The sequence below is a fragment of the Trachypithecus francoisi genome, unplaced genomic scaffold, assembly GCF_009764315.1.
Source record: "Trachypithecus francoisi isolate TF-2019V2 unplaced genomic scaffold, Tfra_2.0 Lachesis_group8, whole genome shotgun sequence".
In the NCBI taxonomy this organism is placed as follows: domain Eukaryota; kingdom Metazoa; phylum Chordata; class Mammalia; order Primates; family Cercopithecidae; genus Trachypithecus; species Trachypithecus francoisi.
In genome coordinates this window covers 105,179,070-105,204,839 of record NW_022681473.1, presented here as the reverse complement: position 1 = coordinate 105,204,839, position 25,770 = coordinate 105,179,070, and the positions used below count along the sequence as shown (strand labels likewise).

At 43.3% G+C, this 25,770-nt stretch overlaps 1 protein-coding gene across 9 annotated transcripts in view; it reads left to right on the top strand.

Annotated features, from left to right (window-relative positions):
- SIK3 (SIK family kinase 3) overlaps nucleotides 1-25,770 on the top strand; it is a 258,205-nt gene that overhangs the window by 215,868 nt on the left and 16,567 nt on the right. For 3 of the 9 annotated variants that reach the window (XM_033205498.1, XM_033205494.1, XM_033205501.1), the window contains 13 exons: nucleotides 8,687-8,805; nucleotides 9,376-9,486; nucleotides 9,732-9,875; nucleotides 10,291-10,368; nucleotides 10,474-10,583; nucleotides 11,685-11,838; nucleotides 12,105-12,260; nucleotides 15,347-15,417; nucleotides 17,655-17,798; nucleotides 22,004-22,154; nucleotides 23,482-23,607; nucleotides 23,883-23,968; nucleotides 24,429-24,538. In XM_033205498.1, the coding sequence (XP_033061389.1) occupies nucleotides 8,687-8,805; nucleotides 9,376-9,486; nucleotides 9,732-9,875; nucleotides 10,291-10,368; nucleotides 10,474-10,583; nucleotides 11,685-11,838; nucleotides 12,105-12,260; nucleotides 15,347-15,417; nucleotides 17,655-17,798; nucleotides 22,004-22,154; nucleotides 23,482-23,607; nucleotides 23,883-23,968; nucleotides 24,429-24,538 (1,560 nt within the window). Of the gene's footprint in view, nucleotides 1-1,945; nucleotides 3,094-8,686; nucleotides 8,806-9,375; nucleotides 9,487-9,731; nucleotides 9,876-10,290; nucleotides 10,369-10,473; nucleotides 10,584-11,684; nucleotides 11,839-12,104; nucleotides 12,261-15,346; nucleotides 15,418-17,654; nucleotides 17,799-18,339; nucleotides 18,939-22,003; nucleotides 22,155-23,481; nucleotides 23,608-23,882; nucleotides 23,969-24,428; nucleotides 24,539-25,770 lie in introns of those variants that run through there. The other 6 variants (XM_033205496.1, XM_033205499.1, XM_033205500.1 and 3 more) reach the window with 4 other exon arrangements.

Sequence of the window (25,770 nt, the reverse complement as noted above, 5' to 3'; positions counted from 1 at the left end):
GTCAGATCTTACTACAGTCAATACTGTCATAGATTAAGTTCCAAGGTTGTGTATTTTCTTTGTGTAAAACTATGGCATTGACTACATCCTTGTCGGGGATGGTGGCATGCATCTGTAATCCCAGCAACTCAGGAGGCTGAGATTGGAAGATTGTTTGAGGCCAGGAGATCAAGGTGACCAGCCAGGGCAACACAGCAAGACCCTGTCTCTAAAAAATAAAAATAAAAAATAGTCAGATGTCACTTTGGGAGGCCGAGACAGGCAGATCAGGAGATCAAGACCATCCTGGCTAACACAGTGAAACCCCATCTCTACTAAAAATACAAAAAATTAGCTGGGCGTGGTGGCGGGCATCTGTAGTCCCAGCAACTGAGGAGGCTGAGGCTGATTTGAACCCAGGAGGTGGAGGTTGCAGTGAGCTGAGATTGCGCCACTGCGCTCCAGCCTGGGTGACAGAGCGAGACTCCATCTCAAAAAAAAAAAAAAAAAAAAAGCCAGATGTGGTGGTATGTGCCTGTAGTCTCAGCTACCGGAGAAGCTGAGGCAGGAGGATCACTTGAGCTCAGGAGTTCAAGGCTACAGTGAGCTATGATTGCACCGCTGCACCCAGCCTGGCTAACAGAATGAGACTGCATCTCAAAGTAAATTAAAAATAAATAACCAGTACTTTAACTTGGTATTTAGAAATGTTTATTTCTAGTATAGCAGTAATGTGTCAAAATTTAATGTACAGAATAAAAGCATTCCAATCCTTATAACACCATTGATCTAGCAGTATCCAGAGTGATAAAATTTCAGTGCAACAACAAAATCCCTGTATTTTGTATTATTATAGTTAACATTTATACAATCTCTACATGTATCTATAGGTTAGCACATTTAGTGTATGTTATTTATACATACAAATGTCATAATTTTTTTTTTTTGAGACAGAGTCTTGCACTGTCACCCAGGCTGGAGTGCAGTGGCGTGATCTCGGCTCACTGCAACCTCTGCCTCCCAGGTTCAAGCGATTCTCCTGCCTCAGCCTCCCAAGTAGCTGGGATCACAGGCGCGTGCCACCATGCCTGGCTGATTTTTGTATTTTTAGTAGAGACTGGGTTTCACCACGTTGGCCAGGCTGGTTGTGAACTCCTTGTCTCAAGTGATCCGCCTGTCTCGGGCTCCCAGAGCGCTGAGACTACAGGCGTGAGCCGCTGTGCAAGGCCCAAATGTCTTATTTTGAGGGCCATTTGTCTCTTCGTTGAGATTTTTAAATAGTGACTGTATTAAATAAATAGGTTTGACCTCAGCTGGCAGTTGACATTGACAGTGTTTCTTGAGCATATTAATAAAACATCATTTTTAGGGCTTAGTCCACAAGCAGAGTGAGGATTCCTAACTCTGGCTGGCTTCTTATCGAAAGAAGGTATCTTGGCAAAAAACACCCCTGGTTTCTTATTGATTTACTTTTTAATTATTTCTGCAGGGATGATAGCACTACAAGATAGTCACACTGTTCTGTCCATGTTATAACAAGTTCAGGACATTATAACAGACTTTTTTTTCTTTTCATGAGGAAAAACAGCATGTTTTGTGTGCAGTTTTTCTTTTAGGAAGAGGCAGGCAGCATTAAAGAGATGCTGTGAGACAAACATTTGTTAAATCCAGAACATCTAAAATACGGGGATAGACTTTGATCAGAGCCATGTGGCTCCATCCTGAGGTCGCTACTGCAGGCCATCCGTTGGTCTTGTCTGTTTGCTATAATAGCATCACTTCTCCCCCAGGGCTGGTAACTGAGCTGGATAACAGCATGAGGCAGTGTATTGCATAGCATCCTTGTTCTGAAAACTTTAAGACTTTAATGTCATTGAACTTTTGAAAGGTTTTTGTCAAGTAATTCATTTTCCATAGAAACGCGTTTCAGAGATTTAATCGCCAATTTGTTTTGTTTCCTTTTTAGATTTTGAAATTTAGAAAAAATAGAACCCTCTTTGAAGTCAGAATTGTGCTAGAAGTAATTCATTACTGAGAAGTAAAACATTTTTAAGAAGTTTGTTTAAATTATTGAAAATACAGAACTCTTGAGCTGGGTGCTTTGGAATTACCTTTGAACACACCTACCACTGACAGGACCAAGTACATAAGAAACTAGATCATCCCCTTCTTCTGAGCACCTGTAAGAAGCACGCACTTTCTTGCTTGCAGAAAAGCCTTCCTGTGCCTTCTGGTACACAGATGTCTCCTGTTTCCAGCAGCTCAAAGCAGCTTTATGTGGTCAGAAAGAATCCATGACTCAGTTTCTTCTATGCCATTGCTCACCACAGAGCTGGAAAGGATTGTTTTGCCATGTTCTGTTTTTTGGTGTCACTTGCAGGGTTTCAGGGACAATTGGTTTTCTCTCCTTCATAGGACCAGCCTGAAAAGTCTGATGATCTGGTTTCCTAAATTTTTACCTGTCTCCTCTTATCTTTGATTCTTGACTGGGGAAGCCTGCTGTTTCAAGCCTTTCATCATAGTCCTCATCACCTTGACAACCAGACTATAGAAATAAGTGCTCTACCACAGTGTATTGAATCCTCACCAGCACAATGATGAATAGGACAACCCTCCCCGCTTAGTGCTCTCATGTCCCTGCCTCGTCAATCCATCCAGCTTGCCATCTCCTCTTAAAGCTGTTTTCCAGCTAGTTCTTGGTCTTTGGACCATCAATTTGCCGGGCCCATTTTCTACTGACCTAGCTTGTGGGTGATTCTGTCATGATGGAACCTGTGGAGATGACATGGCATTTGATATGTCAGAGGAGATAATTGTTTTGGTTTGTTTTCATAACCCAGAATACCAATAATGTGTTTATTTTAGGTACCATGTAGGTTAAGAGCTCCTGGGAGTAAGACTGATCAGAATTTGTATCCTCTTTGGCCCCTTATTATCTGATCAAATTTCTCAACTTCTCTGATTTTAAATTCCTTTTGCTATAAAATAGAGATAATAGTATTGGGTTGGTTTGTGAAGTAGATGCTTACATTAACTTAAAGGGTTTAGCACTTTGCCTATCATGTAAATGGTCAATAAATGTTAGTAATTATTAAATAATATTGTTGAATGAATTGCTCTATTAGTCTTTCATTCTCTTCTTCCCTATTTTTTTACTCTTTTCTGTGTATCTTTCTCTCATTTTTGCTGTCTCAGTGTGCCAAAGGGACATTAATATTTTCTTTTTTTTTTTTTTTTTTGAGAGGGAGTCTCACTCTGTCGCCCAGGCTGGAGTGCAGTGGTGTGATCTCGGCTCACTGCAAGCTCCTCCCAGGTTCACACCATTCTCCTGCCTCAGCCTCCGGAGTAGCTGGGACTACAGGTGCCTGCCACCGTGCCCGGCTAATTTTTTTGTATTTTTAGTAGAGACGGGATTTCACCGTGTTAGCCAGGATGGTCTCGATCTCCTGACCTTGTGATCTGCCTGCCTCGGCCTCCCAAAGTGCTGGGATTACAGGCGTGAGCCACCGCGCCCGGCCGACATTAATATTTTCAATCAGATCCACAGGGCTTATGGAGAAGATTTATATCCCAAGAATTGTTTTGGTTTGTTGTAATCAATTAGAGAAATGTGTTTATCATCAAGGATAGAAAAAAAAAAAAAGAAAACAAAATGTTGCTTTCACAGATATGGACTCACACTGGCAATGTCAACTTAATTCCCATTTTAGGACCCTGCCCGTGCAGCAGCTCTCTCTCCACAAAGTCATCCAAATGCCTGGCAGCGCAGCAGGGCAAGGCCTGTGCTGAACATCCTCTAGTTAACGTTCTGTTGGCAGATCAGGTTTCATGGGCCCACAGCGACTCTCACTGCGGAGACTGCTTGGCGTCTTGCATGGAGCAGATGAAAGCAGCTCTGAAGGGAAGCTGCTTCTCTGGCACACACAAGCAGAGGAGCGTATTCTTGCATTGCCCAAAGTGGTTCGGTTTCATTTAGCCTCAGAGTCCCTGCCTTTTGGGAGGGAGCAAATAATGGAGCCCTTTTATTTATTTATTTATTTTATTATTATTATCATTTTTAGAGACGGAGTCTCCCTCTGTCGCCCAGGCTGGAGTGCAGTGATGCGATCACGGCTCACTGCAAGCTGCACCTCCCGGGTTCACGCCATTCTCCTGCGTCAGCCTCCCGAGTAGCTGGGACTACAGGCACCTGCCACTACGCCTGGCTAAGTTTTGTATTTTTAGTAGAGACGGGGTTTCACTGTGTTAGCCAGGATGGTCTCGATATCCTGACCTCGTGATCCGCCCGCGTCGGCCTCCCAAAGTGCTGAGATTACAGACTTGAGCCACCGCACCCAGCCTTATTTTTTATTTTTGAGACAGAATCTTGCTCTGTCACCCAAGCTGGAGTGCAGTGGTGCAATCTTAGTTTACTGCAACCTCTGCCTCCTGGGTTCAAGCAATTCTCGTGCCTCAGCCTCCTGAGTAGCTGGGATTACAGGCGTGCACCACCACCCCCAGCTAATTTTTGTGTTTTTAGTAGAGACAGGGTTTTGCCATGTTGGCCAGGCTGGTCTCGAACTCCTGGCCTCAAGCAATCTGCCCACCTCAGCTTCCCAAAGTGCTGGGATTACAGACGTGAGCCACCATGCCTGGCCAATAGTGCCCTTTTAGACAATAATATAGAGTACTTCTTGGCATCTGGAAAAGTTGATATTTTGTTTGACTTGAGGGCTCCATCTTTCCACGCTTGTAAATTGAATGTCCTGTGGGTGATTGTGCTCTTAGGTTTGAGAGCATCTGTTCCCCTCGTTTTCACCCAGTTTCCATATTTTATGTAGAATGCTGTCTTCAAATCTCATCTGAATTTAATTTCATGAACTACATGACACTTAGGAAATATGAGTTGATGATGATACTCTAGCTTTCTGCATTTTGTCATATTTTCCATCTGTGCCACATATGAAAAATGTTAGATTTCTGTTCCTTGACACATTCGATATTATGTAGGATAGTCAAGATTAAAAAGCTCTTGCCCTTGACACTGTAACTAAGAATTGTTTTGATTCTTAATCTGCGACCTGTAGACATCTGGGGTGTGGGGGATCTGTGCAAGCTTCTTAGAACATCCTTGAGTAGTCTAAAGTTACATGCAAGGTTTTGTGTATAAAATCTTGTGCAGATTTTTTTTTCTTTGGAGAATTTTCAAGGCATCTGAGGCCAAATAATGGTTAAGGATGACCAAATAGAGGTTTCAAGATCCTGAAATTGAACTAGCTGTATCTTCTAATTAGGAATTATTATGGTAGTGTTTTTGGTTTGGTTTTGTGTGTGTGTGTGTTTTGTTCTTGTTATTGTTGTTTGCTTTTAAGGAAATTGCCTTGGAAAAAAGGCTGTTTTAAAGCAGGCCTTTAACTGAACACCATTCAGCTTTGGTCATCTTACACACTAAATGGTGTGTGGAGACCAAAGGAAAACAGGAGAGTGCCATCTAGAGGCCTTAACAACAATTTGGTACTAGCCTTCTCCCTACATAGGGGACTTTAGCAACTTCCTAAATTAAGCACACTTTTGTCCTCTTAAGTAACTGCAAACCATAAACATGTGTGTCAGTGACATTTATAATCTATACAGGTGCTGCTCCAGTTGTGGCTCTAGCCTTACTACTCTGGAAACATTATTAATAAAGCATAATGTTGTAGATGGCATTTACTTTATTCTGTAGAAATGTAGAAGTCTTTCAGATGTACACTGCATTGGAATATACTTTTAATTGTAAAGCAACAACAAATTGATGCCTGATGTAAGAGCTCATTTTGATATAGGAACTTTGTTGTATTAGCGTTTAAAGTTAGAGTAAGTTAAAAATTAAGAGTAATTTATCTTAGTTACTTGTAGTATTCTTTTGAAAACAGTAATATAGAATGGTGTTTGCCAAATGGTATAGAAATTGAAAAGTTGCCGGGCGCGGTGGCTCAAGCCTATAATCCCAGCACTTTGGGAGGCCGAGACGGGCAGATCACGAGGTCAGATCGAGACCATCCTGGCTAACACGGTGAAACCCCATCTCTACTAAAAAAATACAAAAAAATTAGCCGGGCGAGATGGCAGGCGCCTGTAGTCCCAGCTACTTGGGAGGCTGAGGCGAGAGAATGGCGTAAACCTGGGAGGCGGAGCTTGCAGTGAGCTGAGATCCGGCCACTGCACTCCAGCCTGGGCGACAGAGCGAGACTCCGTCTCAAAAAAAAAAGAAATTGAAAAGTTGAATTCACCCTAGAAAAGTAGATCAATTTATATCCATGTGGAGATGTATAATAGGGTAGTCAAGAGCGCAGCTTAGAAGTCCCAACTTTGCCGTTTCTTTGCCATGTTGAATATGTTAACTTTCAAAATCTTGTTTCTTCTTCATTTATAAGTGGAGCTAATTGTAGTCTCTAAGTTAAGGTTGTTGGGAAGGTTAAATATAATAAATTGGTAAGCACAGTGCTCGGTATATCAGAAGTAACTTTTTGTAATAATGTCTTACTGTTGTTATTATTTTCACTTACCAGTTTTGTTTTCAGGATGATTGTGATTAAATAGAAGCAGAAAATTTAAAAACCTATAGAAAAACTTATTTTAAAAAATTTTCACAATTATAATCTCATTTGATTAAATACTCAACAAATATTTATTTATATATTCAGTAGATGTTTATGCAGCTCCTAAATGGCTAGATATCATAACCATTTTAGGTACTGGAGAGTTGATACTGGGTACAACAGAAAGAAAGACATGGGCCCTGCATTGCAGTGGAAGAGTCAGACAATAAGTAAATACATAAAAAAGATGGTTTCCCAAAGAAATCATTTGTGTGAAGAAAATTAATGTGGTGTAATAAAGAGTGACTGGAGGTCTATCTTAGAGTAGGTGGTTAAAGAAGAACTTTCTGAGGAAGTGACGTTTAAGCTCTTACCTGAATGACAAGGAGCCAGCCATATGAAGATCTGAGGAGTGGCCATTTCAGCTAAAGGAAAAAAAACACACACACACACACAAAAACATGTAAAGGCCATTGGATGGGAGTGTGTTAAACATGTGCAAAAACTAGAAATGTGTATAGTGGCAGGAAACCAGGTCAGAGAGGGAAGTAGGCGACCAGATGCGGTGGCTCACTTGTAATCCCAGCACTTTGGGAGGCTGAGGCAGGTGGATCACTTGAGGTCAGGAGTTTGAAACCAACCTGGTCAACATGGTGAAACTTTGCCTCTACTAAAGATACAAAAATGAGCCGGGCGTGGTGGTACAGGCCTGTAATCCCAGCTACTGGGAAGGCTGAGGCAGGAGAATCACATGAACCCAGGAGGCAGAGGTTGCAGTGAGCCGAGATCATACTACTGCACTCCATAGCCTGGGTAACAGAGCGAGACTCTGTCTCAATCAAAAAAGGAGAAATAGGAGCCTTATAGACCCAGGACTTTGGATTTCATTCTGAGGGTTATGGGAAGAGCTTGGAGAGTTATAGGCAAAGTGGTGATATGCCCACATTTATGCTTTGGAAAAATTCATTTTGCCTGTCTATGGAGAATAGATTGTAATGGAGCAAGAATGGAAGCAGAAAGACCAGGTAGGAGACTTTTGCAGGGTGTAAGTCAGAGATGATGGTGTCTCGGATAAAGATGTTGAATTAATGGTTCAGTATTGAATTAATATTGGGGGATCTGGATTCCCAAATCCAGGAATTTGGGAAGAGCCAGGCTGTCTGGGTTGAAATCTGACTTAATAGCCATGTGACCTTGGACAAGTTGCTTTACCTCTCTGTGCCTAGTTTTTGCTATTCCTAAAATGGGAATAATGATAGTGCATTCCTCCTAGGATTGCTGTGTAGATTAAATGAGGAAATGATAATTGTAAAATGCATTAATACTGCTGTTTTGGTATCATCATCACTGCCTTCATCACAACTGTTACTCTCACATCACCCTCAGTACCCACATTTTATAGATGAGAAAACTTAGAAATAGCGGGTGGTTTTGAAATCGGAATATAGGTTTCTTGATTTTGAATCCATTGTTCTTTCTGCAATATAGTCTGTAATATGAGCACCCAGAGAAAAACTTCTATTGATCTGAATATCTGTAGCTCACAGCCCAGTTTTAAATACCTATGACTGTTTAAATAACATTGAGAAAGTGATAAATAAGGCTAGCTGAATCCCAGGGCATAGGAGAGAAGTAGCCTGTGGCTGTCTCCCCTACACACCTTGTGCCATCAGAAATTCACGTTCCCTAAGTTTTGAAGAAGGGTATTGCTCACCTAAGCCAAAAGCATTAGTATGCACATGGTGGTACATTTAGGAGGATAGAACTGAATGTTTTGAGAACCTTGTAAGATACTGAATCTCTTTAGAGGCCATTCTATTCTTCATTACTTGTGTTAAACGGGGCCATATACATAATATAAATAAATGAAATCCATGGATTATCCCCAGACCGTTTCTCGTCAGCCTTTTGGTGAAGGCAGTAACCAGACTCCCACACTTGAGTTTCTTTTTCTCCACCTCTCTCTGCCTTTGCTTAGCCCCTTCTGGTGGCGTAAGCAACAGAATAGGTAAGGATCAAAGAGCAAGAGAGACAAAATTATAAGCAGGGAGTTGGAGAGCCTCCCTGCTGGCTTTGCTCCTGGTTCTTCTGCTCCCCTGGTGCCTCCCCTCACCAGAGACTGAAGGCAGGCTGTTTGTCCATTGCAGAATGTGAGCATTTGATCCGCCATATGTTGGTGTTAGACCCCAATAAGCGCCTCTCCATGGAGCAGATCTGCAAGCACAAGTGGATGAAGCTAGGGGACGCCGATCCCAACTTTGACAGGGTGAGCTGGGAACCACTGCTGCAGGGGACTCCTCTGAAAGCTGTTGCAGCTTCCTTTGCATGTGATTGTAATCAGGCCATAACCTGAAAAGGTGGACACTGGGAACAAACTATTATGTAATGCTAAAGCAGCACGTGAAGCAAGCAAGAAGGAATGTAAAACCAGTTAAACTGTTGGAGAATAGTGATCATGGTTCCCTACCATGTGTCCCCAAATTACCATCAATTATCATCTGTTTTTAGCTTTTGAGGTAGTACAGCCTGCGGTTCTGCAGCTTACCTACCATGGGGATGTCGCTTTCCTCTTGGCTTAGTATGCTCAATTCAGTGGCTTCTGTAGCATGCTTTTATTTAAACGACTGTGGCCATCCCAGGTACTCCAGGGAGTTCTGGAAACAGTGAGTTGTTATCTGTTCACAGCTGATCACTCAGGGCTGTCTTCCTTAGACTTTGTCTGAGGCCAAAAATATCCCAAGCCAGAGGGCATGGAACAGCTTGGTGATTATATATGCTGTGCCATATTGATGTGGTTAATTGGGGGGTTGACAGCTTCCTCCTTTTTATGTTACAGTTAATAGCTGAATGCCAACAACTAAAGGAAGAAAGACAGGTGGACCCCCTGAATGAGGATGTCCTTTTGGCCATGGAGGACATGGGACTGGACAAAGAGCAGACACTGCAGGTATCTCTCAAGGAGTGGAGAACAAAGTGGGATGTAGCAGTTCCTCTAACCTGCTTTTTCCATTTTTCTCCTCCTTGGGAACTTGGGCCTTTTTTTTTCCCTCCTGTTTTTCTTCCTCTGCCCCTCCCTGGGCCTTGGAAAGAAGGAAAGAAGGTGCTTTGGCTAATGTTATTACTGAAAGGGTTCTGGTCATCAACATGCCATTTCACCAGGGTTTTGTACTCTTTTCCCTTCTCTCTTGGTAGTCATTAAGATCAGATGCCTATGATCACTATAGTGCAATCTACAGCCTGCTGTGTGATCGACATAAGAGACATAAAACCCTGCGTCTCGGAGCACTTCCTAGCATGCCCCGAGCCCTGGCCTTTCAAGCACCAGTCAATATCCAGGTGGGCAATAACTCCAGTGACCTAGTTCAGGACAAGTAACACCGGGGGGTAAAGGTTAGCTGTTGCTCACTAACCCTAAGTCAGGAGAGTTTCTTGCTCTTCCTTACCTCTGTGCCTCCCATTTGTCATCTTTTCCTTTGTCAGAGGCCAGTCAAAGGTCTGAACCTTTTTTTGACAGAGAGGAGGAATGAGCAAGAACAGTTGTGCCTTTTGTTTTTTTTAAGAAATAGCAAATCATGAGGTGATGCTATCCTCTCCACAGGATGCTTCCTTGTTGTGACTTCTAAGGACAGATGAACCAAAGACTTTAGTAATCAGGGAAACATAGACTTTAGCAATCAAGACTACTTGGAAGGACTCATTATTTCTCTCTAGTGTTAAAGGTGTGCGTGTCTATGTGTGTACTGCTTTCCAGGCGGAGCAAGCAGGCACCGCTATGAACGTCAGCGTTCCCCAGGTGCAGCTCATCAACCCAGAGAACCAAATTGTGGAGGCAAGTAGCAGCCTACGGGGGCTGCCAGCTGAGGCCATTTTCTTTGCCTCTCCTTGCTTCCTTTCCTTCCGATTTCTAACGCGATGCTATTTCCCTCTACCTCAGCCGGATGGGACACTGAATTTGGACAGTGATGAGGGTGAAGAGCCTTCCCCTGAAGCATTGGTGCGCTATTTGTCAATGAGGAGGCACACAGTGGGCGTGGCTGACCCACGGTGAGTATCTGGCCAACAGCCCTCACCAGCACTGGGGCAAAGAATTGTCCCCTCACACTCAGTGTCTACCGTGGCACGTTTCCTACTACATTGTATCCCCAGAGGAGATCTAATCCAGTGGCCAAGTGGACACATGATATGATGTAATTTATGTATGTAGATAATTAAAATTTAAATGAATAAGGATCCAAAATCCAATAGCACAACAGTTTCCCAAAGTGTTTTCCCAAAATAGTCTTTCATGTTGTCCCTGATGCCTGCACACTGGAAAACATGGACTGAAGACCAGCTCACCCCATTTTTGTTCCATGGTTGAAGACTCTCAACATTAAAATATCCTCTTTTCTGGATATTTTCTTTGCTGAATAGGAAGAGAAGGTTGTGGCAAGAATTCTCCTGAGAGGTCAACTCAGGGCAAAGCTGGTTTTCTTATAAATATCTCTTTTCTCCCAGTGAATTTCCAAAAAAGACTCCCATGCTTGCTGATGTGCTTACTTTGTGTCTCCTGTTCTCAGCCTATGATCAAACAGGCAATAGGGGAATATTCTGGCTCCATAGACTATGTCAGCTTTAAAGGGGTGGAGCCCTGAGTCACTCTGTTAGTGGAAAGATGTCTTACTGTAAAGTATGCTGTAAAACCTACCGTTGTAGCAAGATAGCCCTGTACATCTAGTACTTACCTGTCCTGTCAGCACTGACAAGAGTAATTGCATTCTTTCCCTGGTGAATCAGTTGCTACTTCAGGCAGCCATTATCTTAGTGGATGGCCCATGTTCTCCAGAAACTTGGTGCTCACCTCCAGGATTTGAAAACCTGAACTGGACTGGTGCCAGTATTTCCTCTTGGCTCAGAGCTGTTACTTTGACATGAATGGCCAATAATGAATAGTAGTCCCTCGTCCCAAATAGTAAAGGAGCAGAGAGTTAAATTCCACACTTTAGGCTTTTGCTTTGCTTTAGGATCTTAAAGAGAAACATAAATTTAGGAAGAAAATAAATACAATAAGTTGTACTGAACATAGCAATGCCATCAATGTTGGGATGTAAGCACTTTTGAGTACGAATGTTAACCAGACGTCTCCGTCATGCTGTTTTCTATCAGGACGGAAGTTATGGACGACCTGCAGAAGCTCCTACCTGGCTATCCTGGAGTCAACCCACAGGCTCCATTCCTGCAGGTGGCCCCTAATGTGAACTTCATGCACAACCTGTTGCCTATGCAAAATTTGCAACCAACCGGGCAACTTGAGTACAAGGTACCTAGACACGGGAGAGGGCTGGCTCCAGAAAAAACAAACTTGAGCTTCCTTTGAGAGGCTATAAGGCACCTTCCCTAGGACTTAAGGGTTTCCTTATAGAGAAAGATGATTTCTCTTGCAAAGCAACTCGGGTGAGAGGGAAGCATCCTCTAGTCTCCATCATGACCCATGACTCCCTTAATTTGCATAGATGAGTGGCTTGCCCCTTTCTCCCCTCCTTCCCCTCATCTCACCATCCGTCCTCCCCACTCTGTTCCTGGCAGGAGCAGTCTCTCCTACAGCCGCCCACGCTACAACTGTTGAATGGAATGGGCCCCCTTGGCCGGAGGGCATCCGATGGAGGAGCCAACATCCAACTGCATGCCCAGCAGCTGCTGAAGCGCCCACGAGGACCCTCTCCACTTGTCACCATGACACCAGTGAGTAGCAGCACACAGCCCAATTCACTGTCGCAGAGGCTTTTGATAAAAAGGTTGTGAGCCTAGGGTTGGGAACCCAGGGCCAACAACCTACGTGTCTGAATTTCCTCTTTCTCCAAACTTAGGATACTCCAACCCATTTTCTTCAGGCCAGTAGACTTTTCCACACTTTGTTTTTGGGGAACTTACTTACTTAGCCAAGTTATTTCTACATTGAACTTTGCTCCTGGAGAGCTTTTTCCTCAGTGGGCGCTCACAGGTACCTGGTTAAGTCCAGCTGCACTCCTGCCAGCTTGGGGCAGGTAGCAGCCTAACTCAGAGCCTTCTCCCAGGCAACCTTTCCCTGCCAGAAGGCCAAAGTGCCCTTAAATTAGTTGGTTTCTAGACTGGCTTCTAAAATTGCCTTTTCACTAACACTTTCTCCATTGATAAACACACCTCACATTTTTGGCATAACCTGGATCACTTGATGATTTGCTCCCACAGCTCTAGCCTAGTCAGTTATCTTAGTCACATTTCTTTCATATGATAGTCACATTCAGAGATTTTTTTTCCCCCTTGGGTTCTATTTTATTTCTGGTTATTTTCCTGTCATAGGTCATTCATTCATTCATTCATTTATTCATTCCATCTCATAGTACCATAAGATTGGGTAGTAACTATATCCGTCACCCTTGGAGATGTTTTAAGGGCAGTGCTGCTTTGAGGACCCTTTTCCCTCCTTTATTCCATCATGGGTTAATCCCTTGTAAAATACAGTGAAAGTGAATCATTAGAAAAATGAAAATTTAAACACATATAGAATACAAGGCTGAATTTTTTATCGAGTTCAACAGACAAAATTACTCTGTTAAATTGCTAGAAGTATCTCTTTATTTATTTTTTTAAATTGCTAAAAGTTTCTGAAAGCCTTTTGTTGATTTCTGTACTTACCTTATCATGAATTAGTAACAAAACAGTTTGTGTGCATGGGTCCATGGGCCACACTTTCAGGAATGAAGGAATTACGTACCATAGCCCTTGGCATCATGGACAAGATCAACATATGTGAAGTATTTGAATAATAGTACAAGATCATATGTGATTAAGTACCACAGTAATAACATGGAAAATTAGGTGGCAGAGGCATTCGGAGATGGGCAAGACAGGTTTGGAAGGATCGTGGTCAGCTTTATAGGAGGTGGGGTGACTTACTATGTCTACTGTAACTGTTGTTGCCAAGGTCACTAACAAGTTCTTGTTGATAAATCCAGTGGACATTTTTAACCTTTTATCTTTTTGGATGTCCCAACTGTGTTAATCACTGTTGACTTCTTTTTTTCTTTGAAATATTTTCTGTTCCTGGTGTCCGTGGCACCACATTCTCTGTGTTTTCCCCCGCCTCTCCTTTTCACATTTCCTTTCTGCTTGTTCCTTGAAGTTGGCAAAACCCAGAGTTTTATCCTAGGCCCTGTTCCCATGTCCTTTTATGTACTCCCTCTGCGTGAGTTTGTCCACTCCCGTAATTTCAGTTACCGTCTGATTCTGCAGCCCAGAATGCTCTTCTGAGTTCTATACGTATGTATACATGACTGCCTACAGGATAGATGTAGTTGGTTATTCCACAAGTATTCACACCTGTAATTCAACATGTCCCAAATGAACTTACCATGACTTTGTGAAACCTGTTCCTCCCCTTGGGTGACAGTGAATGGCACTGTCAGTTTCCGGGTTACACAAGCTAGGGATGTGAATTTTATCTTTAACTCTTCCCTCTCTTATTCCCCATATCAAGTCAGTTATCCAGTGCCTGTGAATGAAAGATCTTACTTCTCCACTTTCCTTTCCTTAACTAAAGTCACTGTCATCCATTGCATAGATTAACACCATGGCATCCTAACTGACTTCCTTGCTTCCAGTCATGTCCCCTGATCCCTGCCACCAGCCCTTTTCACACCACAGCTAGAGTAAGCTAGCTCTTGCAAATATAAGTCTTTATAACACCATGTCCCTGCTTAAAATCCTTTAGTGATTCACCACTGTTCTTCCTCAAACTTTAGTGTGTTATTCAAGGCCATTTTTCACTGGCCACCACGTTCCTCTCCTGCCTCATCTACAGCCACTTCCTGCCTCACCCTGTTCACTCCACCCTTGTAGAACTGTGGTAAGGGATCCAGGAACCCTGGGAGCTTTCAAACAAAATTATTCCAGGAGGGTTTTGTTTTGTTTTGTAATTATCCATTTTGTAAAATGCTCTTTTATAATAATTGAAGTGTGATTTTTGTTCTAGTGGCTGAGGCATGGTGATTACATGGGCACCCAGGCTATGGGTAGCTAGCAAGGATGCAGATGGGAAAGTCACAGTGATACATGCATCATGGTGGTTCTCATTTCACTCACATGTTTTGGCGAGTAACAACTATTTTAAAGCATTGAATTCAAACTACACAATTGTATCTTATGGACTAAAATGTAATTTCAATAATTCACTATGCTTTCCTGGAGTTAAGACATTTAAACTCTGGAAATCACATTAATATGAAAAACAGGTCAAGTCCTAGACATTTCAGGTAAACAATCTTCTGTATTTTTGGGTCCTCAAACACCTACAGGCCTTCTCTTTTCTTCAGCGTAGAAATCTGTAACTCCTGTCCCTCTTTGCCTGACCAGCTCCTGTGCATCCTTCAGGTTCCTGCTAGGTACTACCTCCTCCAGGATGCCTTCCTTAATTCCCAAGCACCCCCATTAGAAGACTTGATAATGTTATTTTGTAATTGTTTACTTGTCTCTATCCTCTACTAGACTGTAAAATGAGGGCAAGGTCTATATTGGTAAATTCACATTTTATCCTGTAATAGTAGGCATTTGTTAGATTAATAAATGAATGAATGAAGATAAATAAGAGGAATTAATTCTAATTAGTATTAACTAAGCAAGGTAAAAATGGGAAAATAGGTATATGAAAATCCTGTATAACCCAGGGGTCCTAGAAAAGTTCTGTAAATAAGAAAGTTAACCGAAAGTCCTGCCCCAAGCCCAGTTATTAGAATAAGAGGCATTACAGAATAAGCTGCCACCTTGAGCTTTTCCTTCCTGTCTCTCTTCAGGCAGTGCCAGCAGTTACCCCTGTGGACGAGGAGAGCTCAGATGGGGAGCCAGATCAGGAAGCTGTGCAGAGGTAATGTGACATCTGGCAGTGCTTGCAGAAGTCCTTGGGCAGGCTCCCCCTGCAACCAGCGAAAGGTCACCTCTGCCCAAGGAGGTGGCACAGTGCAGCTTCAACATTTGTGTGGTCTCTTTGCTCAAGCCAGATGGCATGTTCCACCCCACATGGAAGTAACAGAAGACTACCCAGAAAATGTCATTTCTGTAAGCACCATTGGAAGTCCCCTAAGTGACAGCAATAACCATAAGAACTTTTTCTTTCCTCCCTCCTTCTTCCTTGTCCCCTGCCTTCATATTGCAACTCTGATAGTATTCACAAGGCACAAAGCCTGCTCCTACCTGCCAAGAACTGTTTACTGAAAAGGAATTGGAGATGTGGGATGACAGTGATCCTAGCTAGTCTGGCCATGGACCTCTGGCATGGACTCTTCCTATCCAGGAGAATGAATACCTCTTGTACTGTTTGCTGTGTGCTTCTTCCACCCCCTTGTACCAACAAAGATATTGAAAAAGAGAATATGGGATTCGGGCCAGGGACAGATGCAAATATCCATTGTTTACAGAACCTTATTAAGAGATGCCTAATTCACAGAGAATGGCAGTGACCATCAGGCATGCTGTACTGTTGTTTTGGCCTCAGTTCCATTAGCCCTGGTCCTCAGCTCCATGCATGCCCCCTTGTGGGAGTTGATTTTCTTATTATCCGGGGAGGGGGTTTCACCAGAATCCAGCATGTATTTTCCCAGAAATACAGGTGTTCTTCTATATGTTTTTTTCCTTTGAGGGAAGTTGAAATAAAATGGTTTTCATGGGCTTTTGGGGGAACTTCGGGTGTCTTTATCAAATGGTTATTAAAACACTAATGGCTTACTCTTATGGCAAGTTCACATGACACTAATTACTCTACAGTCGGTTAACTGATTTTAGCTTAAAGGGGCAAGATAGTTAAGAATGAAATGAGACCATTTTTTAAGAACCTGACAGTTGCTGGCTAGGACGCTCATCCTGCCCCCAGTAGCTCTGTATGAGAGCTGCTCTTCAGAAAGCAGCGGGTCCTATGTGGAAAGAAAACCATGGCAAACAGGGGTGTTGGCAGGTGGGCCAGCTCCTTCTACAGCTTGGCCAATAGAAGGAAAATTGTAGTAACTTTTTTTTTTTTCCTTGATGCTGTTGTTTCTATAGTTTGCTGATAAGAGGGTATATAAGGTTACAAATGGGCCCTACTGGGTCATGAAGAAATGAGAAATCAGGAAATTTACTGCCTTTCTATCTTAAAAGTGACAGCAATATTTTATCTTCTTTGTCTTAGACTTTCCTTCCTCCAGGTCCACCTTCTTTCTTCGTTAAACCAACATTTCAAGGGTATAATGCCCATCAGTTTTGATGTAATAAAAAAGATATAGTGCCTCTTTCACTCATGCCTCCAGAAGAGCAGCAGTGGTGGAAGATGTCATCCACCAAAGAGGGACAATAGCTTATTGATGGTATTGACTGAGTGCTGGGTCTGAAAGATCTTCCGAATAAAAGCCATCAGCTTGGGAACTCTTCGTCTTTTGAGATTCTTCTGTTTTTATTTTTTGCCTTGCTTTTCTCCTCCCTAACTAAACATTTCATGTGGTTTTATTTCTTCATCCTCTGCAGAATGTTGGTTCCCCAAGGACAACATCAGTTTTTTCTTCTCTGATGATTGAGTTATAGTCACCAAGTGAGAAGGAAAGGGTGGTTTTGGAATTCATTTATCCCCAAATGGAAGGATCAGTTTTCTGTGACCTGTAGTGAAGAAAGTCTCAAACCTGGGGCCTATGAGATCAAGAGACATACACAGAGTCCTTCTGAATATCTCCCCAGATTCATCTCTAGGAATAGTCCTTAGGGCTCATTTCCTTTGACTTGTATTTGGAAATTTGGAGGGAAAAGATGAATAAATTAACATGGAAAAAATAAATTCTTCTACCAAGTAGAATGAAGCAAGGAATAGTGATCTTATCTTTGTGAGCTAGATCTACTTTCTCTTTTCTCTTCAATGGCTATTCTTAGGTACAAAATTCAGCGACTTCATTGTCAAGCCAACTTTTGTTGGCCAGTTAGATATGTTTCACTTCCATCCAGTCAGGGATCTGTTTGCCATCAAGCCCTTCGTGAGCTCTGGCACTATCTCATTGAGTGCTTTGGATTAACTTCTAATGCTTCTTGTGGAGGAATATTCCTGTCTGTCTTTTTTACTATGAAATGTGCTCCTGCTTGTTGCAGGTACTTGGCAAATAGGTCCAAAAGACATACACTGGCCATGACCAACCCTACAGCTGAGATCCCACCGGACCTACAACGGCAGCTAGGACAGCAGCCTTTCCGTTCCCGGGTCTGGCCCCCTCACCTGGTACCTGATCAGCATCGGTGAGTAGCCACATGAGCTGTGCGAGCTCCTTGAGGCTCATCGGACAGGCACCCTTCTGATTAATCTCACAGCGACGGTGACTAGCATCGTGGCTTTAAATAGAAGCCAGCTGTCATCCTGAACTCACATCTTCTCAGCTCCTTGCAGTAAGCAATGCACAGGGCAAAGGTTTTTTACTGTGCCCTGGAGCAATGCGAGATTCCTCTCTCCCATTGCCTTGCAGACCTGTTTATTGTCTGCATTTGATTCCCCTGATTCTAGATGTTGATTCATAGATAAAATTGAACTTGAGACCTGCGAGAAAGTGAAACTCTCAGAAGGCCACCTGGAAACAGGAAGATTTCTAGCCATATCGATAGACTTGACCTTTAATAATCCATCACCTTCAAAAGAATGAGCATTTCATATCGTGTTACCATTGAACCGCCAGCCTGGAAATGAAGACAAAACCCCTTGTGAATAGTAGAGCAGAGATCCTCTTGAGTGATGTATTTAAGAGGTCGTTCTTTCAATATTCTGATGGCAAAAATCTTTTGCTAGGTTCGGTTATGGTTATAATCCATTCTCTTGAAGAAATAAAAGCAAGTTTAACCTTCCTGACCAAGAAAACTTCATTGACTCCAAGTAAGCCTGGAAGCAGCTGCGGAATGACACTTTGCTAGTTGAAGAAGATGATTATCTTCTGTGAATACCTTGATGACTAAAAATCTCAGTCTTGTCCACTCCAAAGCTATCCCCCAGGCTCATGGCCCACACATTCAAAGCCACCACCAGTTGCTAGAGCATATTTTATTTCTGTCTTTTGGGGAAGACAGTGAAAAGCAGCCTTGGGAAGGTTGAAAAGCAATCAGATTCCAAGGAAATCAGGTTTATATATGTATTGTTATGAAACCTTGCAGCCAGCTCGCACTGGCAAGCTTGACACAATTTTTTTATAGAGGCTGGTTACCCATTTGGTATCAACATAATCAGCAGAGGCAAGTGAACTCTGAGCAGACTGAGACATAATTAGTGCCACGTTGGAACCCTAAAAGAAGGAAGATAAGCTTTCATAAATGACTGTGAATAACTTGGTGAAAATGGTCTGTTAGGAGTAGCAAGAATGACTATTCTCAAATACAACTCTGATGGCACAGAAAGACAGGCTTTTTCTAATGAAAATCTCTCCGGACCTACAGTGTTCACGCACACTAAAGAGCACTTTGAGGCCGGGCGTGGTGGCTCACGCCTGTAATCTCAGCACTTTTGGAGGCCGAGGCGGGCGGATCATAAGGTCAGGAGTTCGAGACCAGCCTGGCCAATATGGTGAAACCCCGTCTCTACTAAAAATACAATAATTACTCGGGCGTGGTGGTGGGTGCCTGTAGTCCCAGCTACTTGGGAAGCTGAGGCAGGAGAATTGCTTGAACCTGGGAAGCGGACGTTGCAGTGAGCTGAGATTGCACCACTGCACTCTAGCCTGAGCAACAGAGTGAGACTCCGTCTCAATAAATAAATAAATAAATAAATAATAAAGAGCACTTTGAGTGATTACTGGAGAGCTGCCTTTTCCTCCCCTGTTTCCTGTGATTTCTCATAACTTCGAGCTCTACACTGGTATCTAATACACCCTTCATTCCTTCTCTTCTCCTCATCTCCATCTTCCCTTCCTCCACAGCCTGACACTTAAGTTTTGCTCTTATCCGAGTCTGTTGTTTAGCTGAAGTCCTTTAGGTATCCTTCTTGAATTCTAGGTGTTCCTCAGGACATCTTTTTAAGAGGGGAACATGAGGATCATCACATTTCCAGAGTCAGGCTTTATCACAGACCCTATATCCTGTTGACATTTGTTACTCAAGGAGGACCACACTGGCCCACAGCTCTGTCTGTGTGATAGCCACCCTGTCTAGAGTCATTGTCAAGGCCTTGCCTGCTGGAAATCTGTCTGCTGTCTGTTTTCATGTGAACCTTTTTGGTGTTTTGAGGGTTGCCTGTGGCCAAGCCTATTTGAATTGGAAGAAAATGAATGTTTTATGAGTGGCAAGTTGCATAAGATGGGGCATTTGTGCAAACCCAGCATGTCTTAATGGGATCACTATACAAATACGCAACAAAAGAGATGAAATCTGGTCTTCGGGGAAAGCAGAAATTTTCCAAGGCTGTAAAACATGGAATATGGGTGGCCTGGATGGGTTCTTGCATTCCTTTCATTTTCTGGAGGAAATGATTAAAGAACAGTATATATAGCTATCCTTCTGGGGTAGAAGAGATGAAGTTCAACATGGAAACAGAAGAGGGGTCTGATCAACCTTTTCATTTTTGGAAATGTGTAATTTAAGGTTAAAAATGTTTTAAAAAGTGTAACTAAAAAAATTTTTTAAGCTAACGCAAGATAGATTTTATCCAGGTGGGGAACGAAGTCCCTCTTTGAAGAGTCTAGTGTGGGAGTATCAGCCTAATGCGAGGCCATCCTGAATTTGAGTGTGATTGCAAATAAAAATAAAATCAAGCACAATTGCTACTTATCAGTGCTTCTCAAATGAGCAACTACATCAGAACTGTTCCTCTGAGCTTACTGTGCTGTACTGACCTGGGTATCAGTCTCTTCACAACCTGAGCTTCTGAAAAAGTCATGAAATACCTGGACCTGGGATGTTCTCTGATGGGAGAGAATGATTTTTGTGCAGAAAGACTGTATTGGCTGCTTGAAAAACCTGGCTTTCTGAGGGGATCAGAAACGTGTCCATTATCAGAAAACATTGAAAGCGTAGGAGTCAAATTTTAGGAGAAAATAGTACTTGCTTCCTTTAACTCAGCCTGAAGTAGAAACGGAAATGACAAGTTATAAGGAAATGCTTCTGAACACAGCCTTCACGATCCCTGTTCCTGGATTGTGGTCCCCAGAGTCATTTGTTTTTTGTGTTACTGAAACAAATACATGTTCGTGCTCATTTCATTAGCTCACTACTGGGTCAAGCCTCAGGTAGAGTCTGGAACAAAAGCCATCATTAGCAAAGAGAGGGTTAAAGGCTTTCACCTGCTGCCAGAACTCTCTGGATACCTCTGCACAGTCATTAGATTCCGCCTGGTCCCGCGCTGTCTGCACTGTATTTGAACTTGCTTGTTAACCTGCTTCCTGAGCTGTGGTTCTGCTTCAGTCCCAAATGAATCACTGGCAAGGTGGCACATCATTTCATCCAAAGTTCAGTGTAATGGCATCTCTGCCCTGGACATGAAACCCTGATCCTTTCCATCTGCTACTGGAATGCTGCTGCCTTGGCAGTCTTTTATCTGCTTACCTCAGCCCATAAACATCTCTTTCTGATCATCAGGTCACGAGTGTAGGTGTTAGCTTCTAACCCTGATGCTCTCTTAGGCATTCCTTATCAATAGCTTGTTCTTTCTTTCTGTGAGATTCTGGCTGTGTTCTGGTTGAGCAGTGGGGTCTCTGAAGGTAATCCATGGGATTCCTCTCTCATTAGGAGGTTGAGCGAGTGCTGCTGCTCAGCAGTGGGGTCTTTGAAGGTAATCCATGTGACTCCTCTTTCATTAGGAGGTTGAGCGAGTGCTGCTGCTCTGAGAAGTCGATTTTCACAGTAGGTGGCCTTATTTGTGTTGACCAGGTACGTGCAGGATCTCAAGGCCCACATTCCTTAAGAATTTGCTGTCTCCATCCCAGGATCAGAAGTCTTCATTTTCCCCCACCCCAATCACCACCTTCTATTTTCTAGTACAGAATCTGTGAGTTCCAGGCCAGACCTTTGACCACAAAATTGACTGTTGTTTCCCTTTGGCCGTACGGAGATTATTGCTCAGGGAAAACTTTGGCTCAAATAGTGATTTTAAGGTTTCTAAAGGCACTAGATAGACACATGATGATAAAAAGTAAGAGCTTCTGTATGGCCTGGCCTGGAGGATATTGAGAAGCTTTTCTCTCTGGCCTAGTATATTTATAAGAACTGGATGTACTTGATCTCAGGACCTCACCAGGCTTGGAAAGTAAGCCAACCAAAGGTAAGTGGAGATGGAAGATGTACACCTGGAGCCCTCTAAGGGGAAGCAGGCTAGGGAAACGACTGACGTCTGGACATGTCATGAAAAGTGGAATATGCAGGGCTACCTGGGCAGCCAGCCGTCTTTATGTTCGTCTGGAACAGCAGTCCCTGTGTGATTTGGTCAAAGCTCCTGAGTCCTAGCCTCTAACCTTCTCTTCCCATGTATTCAGCTCTACCTACAAGGACTCCAACACTCTGCACCTCCCTACGGAGCGTTTCTCCCCTGTGCGCCGGTTCTCAGATGGGGCTGCGAGCATCCAGGCCTTCAAAGCTCACCTGGAAAAAATGAGCAACAACAGCAGCATCAAACAGCTGCAGCAGGTAATGGAAGAGGTGGCAGCCATCCCTGGTGGAGCATGGGTGACAGAGGCCAGGATTGCAGGTGGACTGGGGTGGTAAACGTACCCCTTTTATGTCAGCAACATTGCACTTTTATAGGTTAAAAAGGTACAGCTTTCTGGGCCTGGCATGGTGGATCCCGCCTATAATCCCAGCACACTGGGAGGCCAACGTGGGAGGATTGCTTGAGCCCAGGAGTTCTAGACCAGCCTAGGCAACATGACAAACCCTTTCTCCAAAAAAAAATTAAAAACTAGCATAGTCCCAGCTACTCGGGAGGCTGAGGTGGGAGGATCACTTGAACCTGGGAGGTAGAGGTTGTAGTGAGCTAAGGTCGCACCCCTGCACTCCAGCCTGGCGACAAAGCAAGACTCTGCCTTAAAAGAAAAAGAAAGTATAGCTTTCTAATGTACTTTCTTTACTTTGTGTTATGTACAGCCCTCCCCAGGATCAAACTTCCTTCCCCCATGAAGGGACTAAATTTTTCTCCTGTCTCTAGTTCATTGGAAAGGAATTTCTGGGCTTGGGGTTTTTTTTGTTGTTGTTGTTTTTTTTTCTTTTTTTTGAGACTGAGTCTCGCTGTGTCACCCAGGCTGGAGTGCAGTGGCACAATCTCGGCTCATTGCAACGTCCGCCTCCTGGGTTCTAGAGATTCTCCTGCCTCATCATCCTGGGTAGCTGGGACTACAGGCACCCGCCACCATGCCAGCTAGTTTTTGTATTTTTAGTAGAGACATGGTTTCACCATGTTGACCAGGCTGTCTTGAACTTCTGACCTCAGGTGATCCGCCTGTTTTGGCCTCCTAAAGTGCTAGGATTACAGGCGTGAGCCATCTTGTACCCCTGGCACTCCACTCATGATTTAGAATGCTGGGTCTTGATTAAACCTGCTGTACATTGTTACCACCTGGCATTCTCTCCAGGTGGTATAGAATGGCACTCTCAGAGGAAGGAAACATACCTCTATATGTTTGTATACTATAAAGATTCTATGAAGAACCAATTTCCTTTCTGCCTTTCTGATGACCAAGCTTCCAGTGGCATGTGCTTTGTACACAGATTTCACATTGGACACTTGTACTCATACAGAGGCCATCCTTGATGTTTTCCATTCATTCATACAGAACTGGATGTGAATCTATTTAGTGCACCAGATACTTATATAAATGAGTTAATTGCTCATCACGGACACTGTTCTCTTGCGGCTCTTTCTGCCCATAAGACCTTGGGGGCAGATCTGCATCTGCTGAAATCACTGCATGGGGTGGGTCTAGCTGCATCCCATCTGTATTAACTACTTTCCCTTCAGGAGTGTGAGCAGCTGCAGAAGATGTACGGGGGGCAGATTGATGAAAGAACCCTGGAAAAGACCCAGCAGCAGCATATGTTATACCAGCAGGAGCAGCACCATCAAATTCTCCAGCAACAAATTCAAGTAGGCTCTCACTCTTTGCTTTCTCCAACTTGTTTGGAGTTTGCTTTCAGGCTGATTTGCCTATGCATTTTGGAGGAGACCACTCAGCGCAAAGTGGATTTGAGTTCTGTTTGTGGTTGACATGTTTTAATAAAGGTGATCAGATCTTCTGGTGAACAACAAAAGCATAAATCTGAGACACAGATAGTTCTTTCTGTTTCTTCCCTTCCTGAGAATAGCTCTGAGTAATCTTCAAGCTCGCAATAATTTTTTTCCTTTCCCCATATATGTTTTAGGATTCTATCTGTCCTCCTCAGCCATCTCCACCTCTTCAGGCTGCATGTGAGAATCAGCCAGCCCTCCTCACCCACCAGCTCCAGAGGTATGAATCATTTTGTGCTGTGCCTAAGCCATTGTCTCCATAGCATGGTATCCTTGGCTTGACTCACTGGGAGATAATGGACTGACTTGAGCATTCATCTCGCAAGAATCTATTTGAAAAGAAGAGAAACCAGTGTAAATTTCAGGAACCTTCTTGAAATCCCAACTTCCTGTGCCACTTCATTTCCTTAACCCCATGAGCAAAGTAATCTGATATCTAATACAGGAGGCCAGACATAGGCCCACAATGAACTCTGCCATTTTGGCTGGGAGGTCTGGTCAAACAAGATGTAGACAGGTTTTAAATAGACTGTGGTGGATGGCTTATGTATATTTTTCTAACATGAAGGCTTATCAAAGTAAAAAAAAAGTTTCCACTTATATATGTTATATGGCTGAAATGTAAGATTGTACTGTCACCTTAGGAAGCTTCTTTGTGTATCTCTTTTGTTATTTTTAAGGTTAAGGATTCAGCCTTCAAGCCCACCCCCCAACCACCCCAACAACCATCTCTTCAGGCAGCCCAGTAATAGTCCTCCCCCCATGAGCAGTGCCATGATCCAGCCTCACGGTGAGTGGAGAGGTTCAGACCAAACAGTTCATTATATGCCACATGGGAAAAAATGATAGTCTCAGTTTTGAGTACCATAAACCATTTGAAAGGCAGAATAACATAGTATTCAGGGGTATGGGCTCTAGAGCCAAGCTGCTTTGGTTTGCATCCTGGTTCCATCAGTTTCTTAGCTGTTAACCCTTGGGTAAGTTAACTTGACTTCTTGAATTAGTCCATTTTCACACTGCTATAAAGAACTGACTGAGACTGGGTAATTTATAAAGGAAAGAGGTTTAATTGACTCATATTTCCACGTGGCTGGGGAGGCCTCAGCAAACTTACAATCATGGCAGAAGGAGAAGCAAGGCTTGTCTTCCATGGTGGCAGGAGAGAGACTGCACAGGGGAAAGTGCCAGAAACTTATCAAATAACCAGCTCTCGAGAATTCCCTCATTATCATGAGAACAGCATGGAGGAAACCGCCCTGTGATCCAGTCACCTCCCACCAGGTCCCTCCCTTGACACATGGGGACTGTACTTCCAGATGAGATTTGGGTGGGTACACAGAGCCAAACCATATTACTTCTCAAATGTCAACTGAGGATAATTGTGGTACAGTATGTAGATATATGTAAAACACTTGGAACAGTCTCTGGCACAAAATAGTTCTCAATAAAGGTTAACTATTATTAATATTTTTAATAAAACCTCCAGCCCTACCAAATAAAAAGCAGCTACCGGAACCTTCCTTATAGTCACGCCTCCATTTGGCTGTCTGCTATGCACGTGGGCCCCTCTCTTGTGGGTGTATAGATGGGAGTGAAGATAAGTATACCGTGACTGTGAGTCTTCAGAGGTCAGGCGTCTTAGGATCTCTTGAGTAACACTCCCCAAGCTACGTCCCTAGTCAGTCTCCCTAGGATCCTTGAGAAGAGTCTGAATTGGCCTCTAGGCCCTTCCTACTTAAAGTGGGGTCCTCCAGCCACCAACATTGGGAGAAAAAGCAAGATCTCAGGTTGTATTCCAGACCTGTTAAGAGTTTTTTTGTTTTTTGTTTTTCTGAGATGGAGTCTCACCCTGTCACCCAGGCTGGAGTGCAGTGGTGTGATTTTGGCTCACTGCAACCTCCGCCTCCAGGTTCAAATGATTCTCCTGCCTCAGCCTCCCAAGTAGCTGGGATTACAGGCGCCCACCACCACACCCAGCTAATTTTTGTATTTTTAGTAGAGACGGGATTTCACCATGGTGGC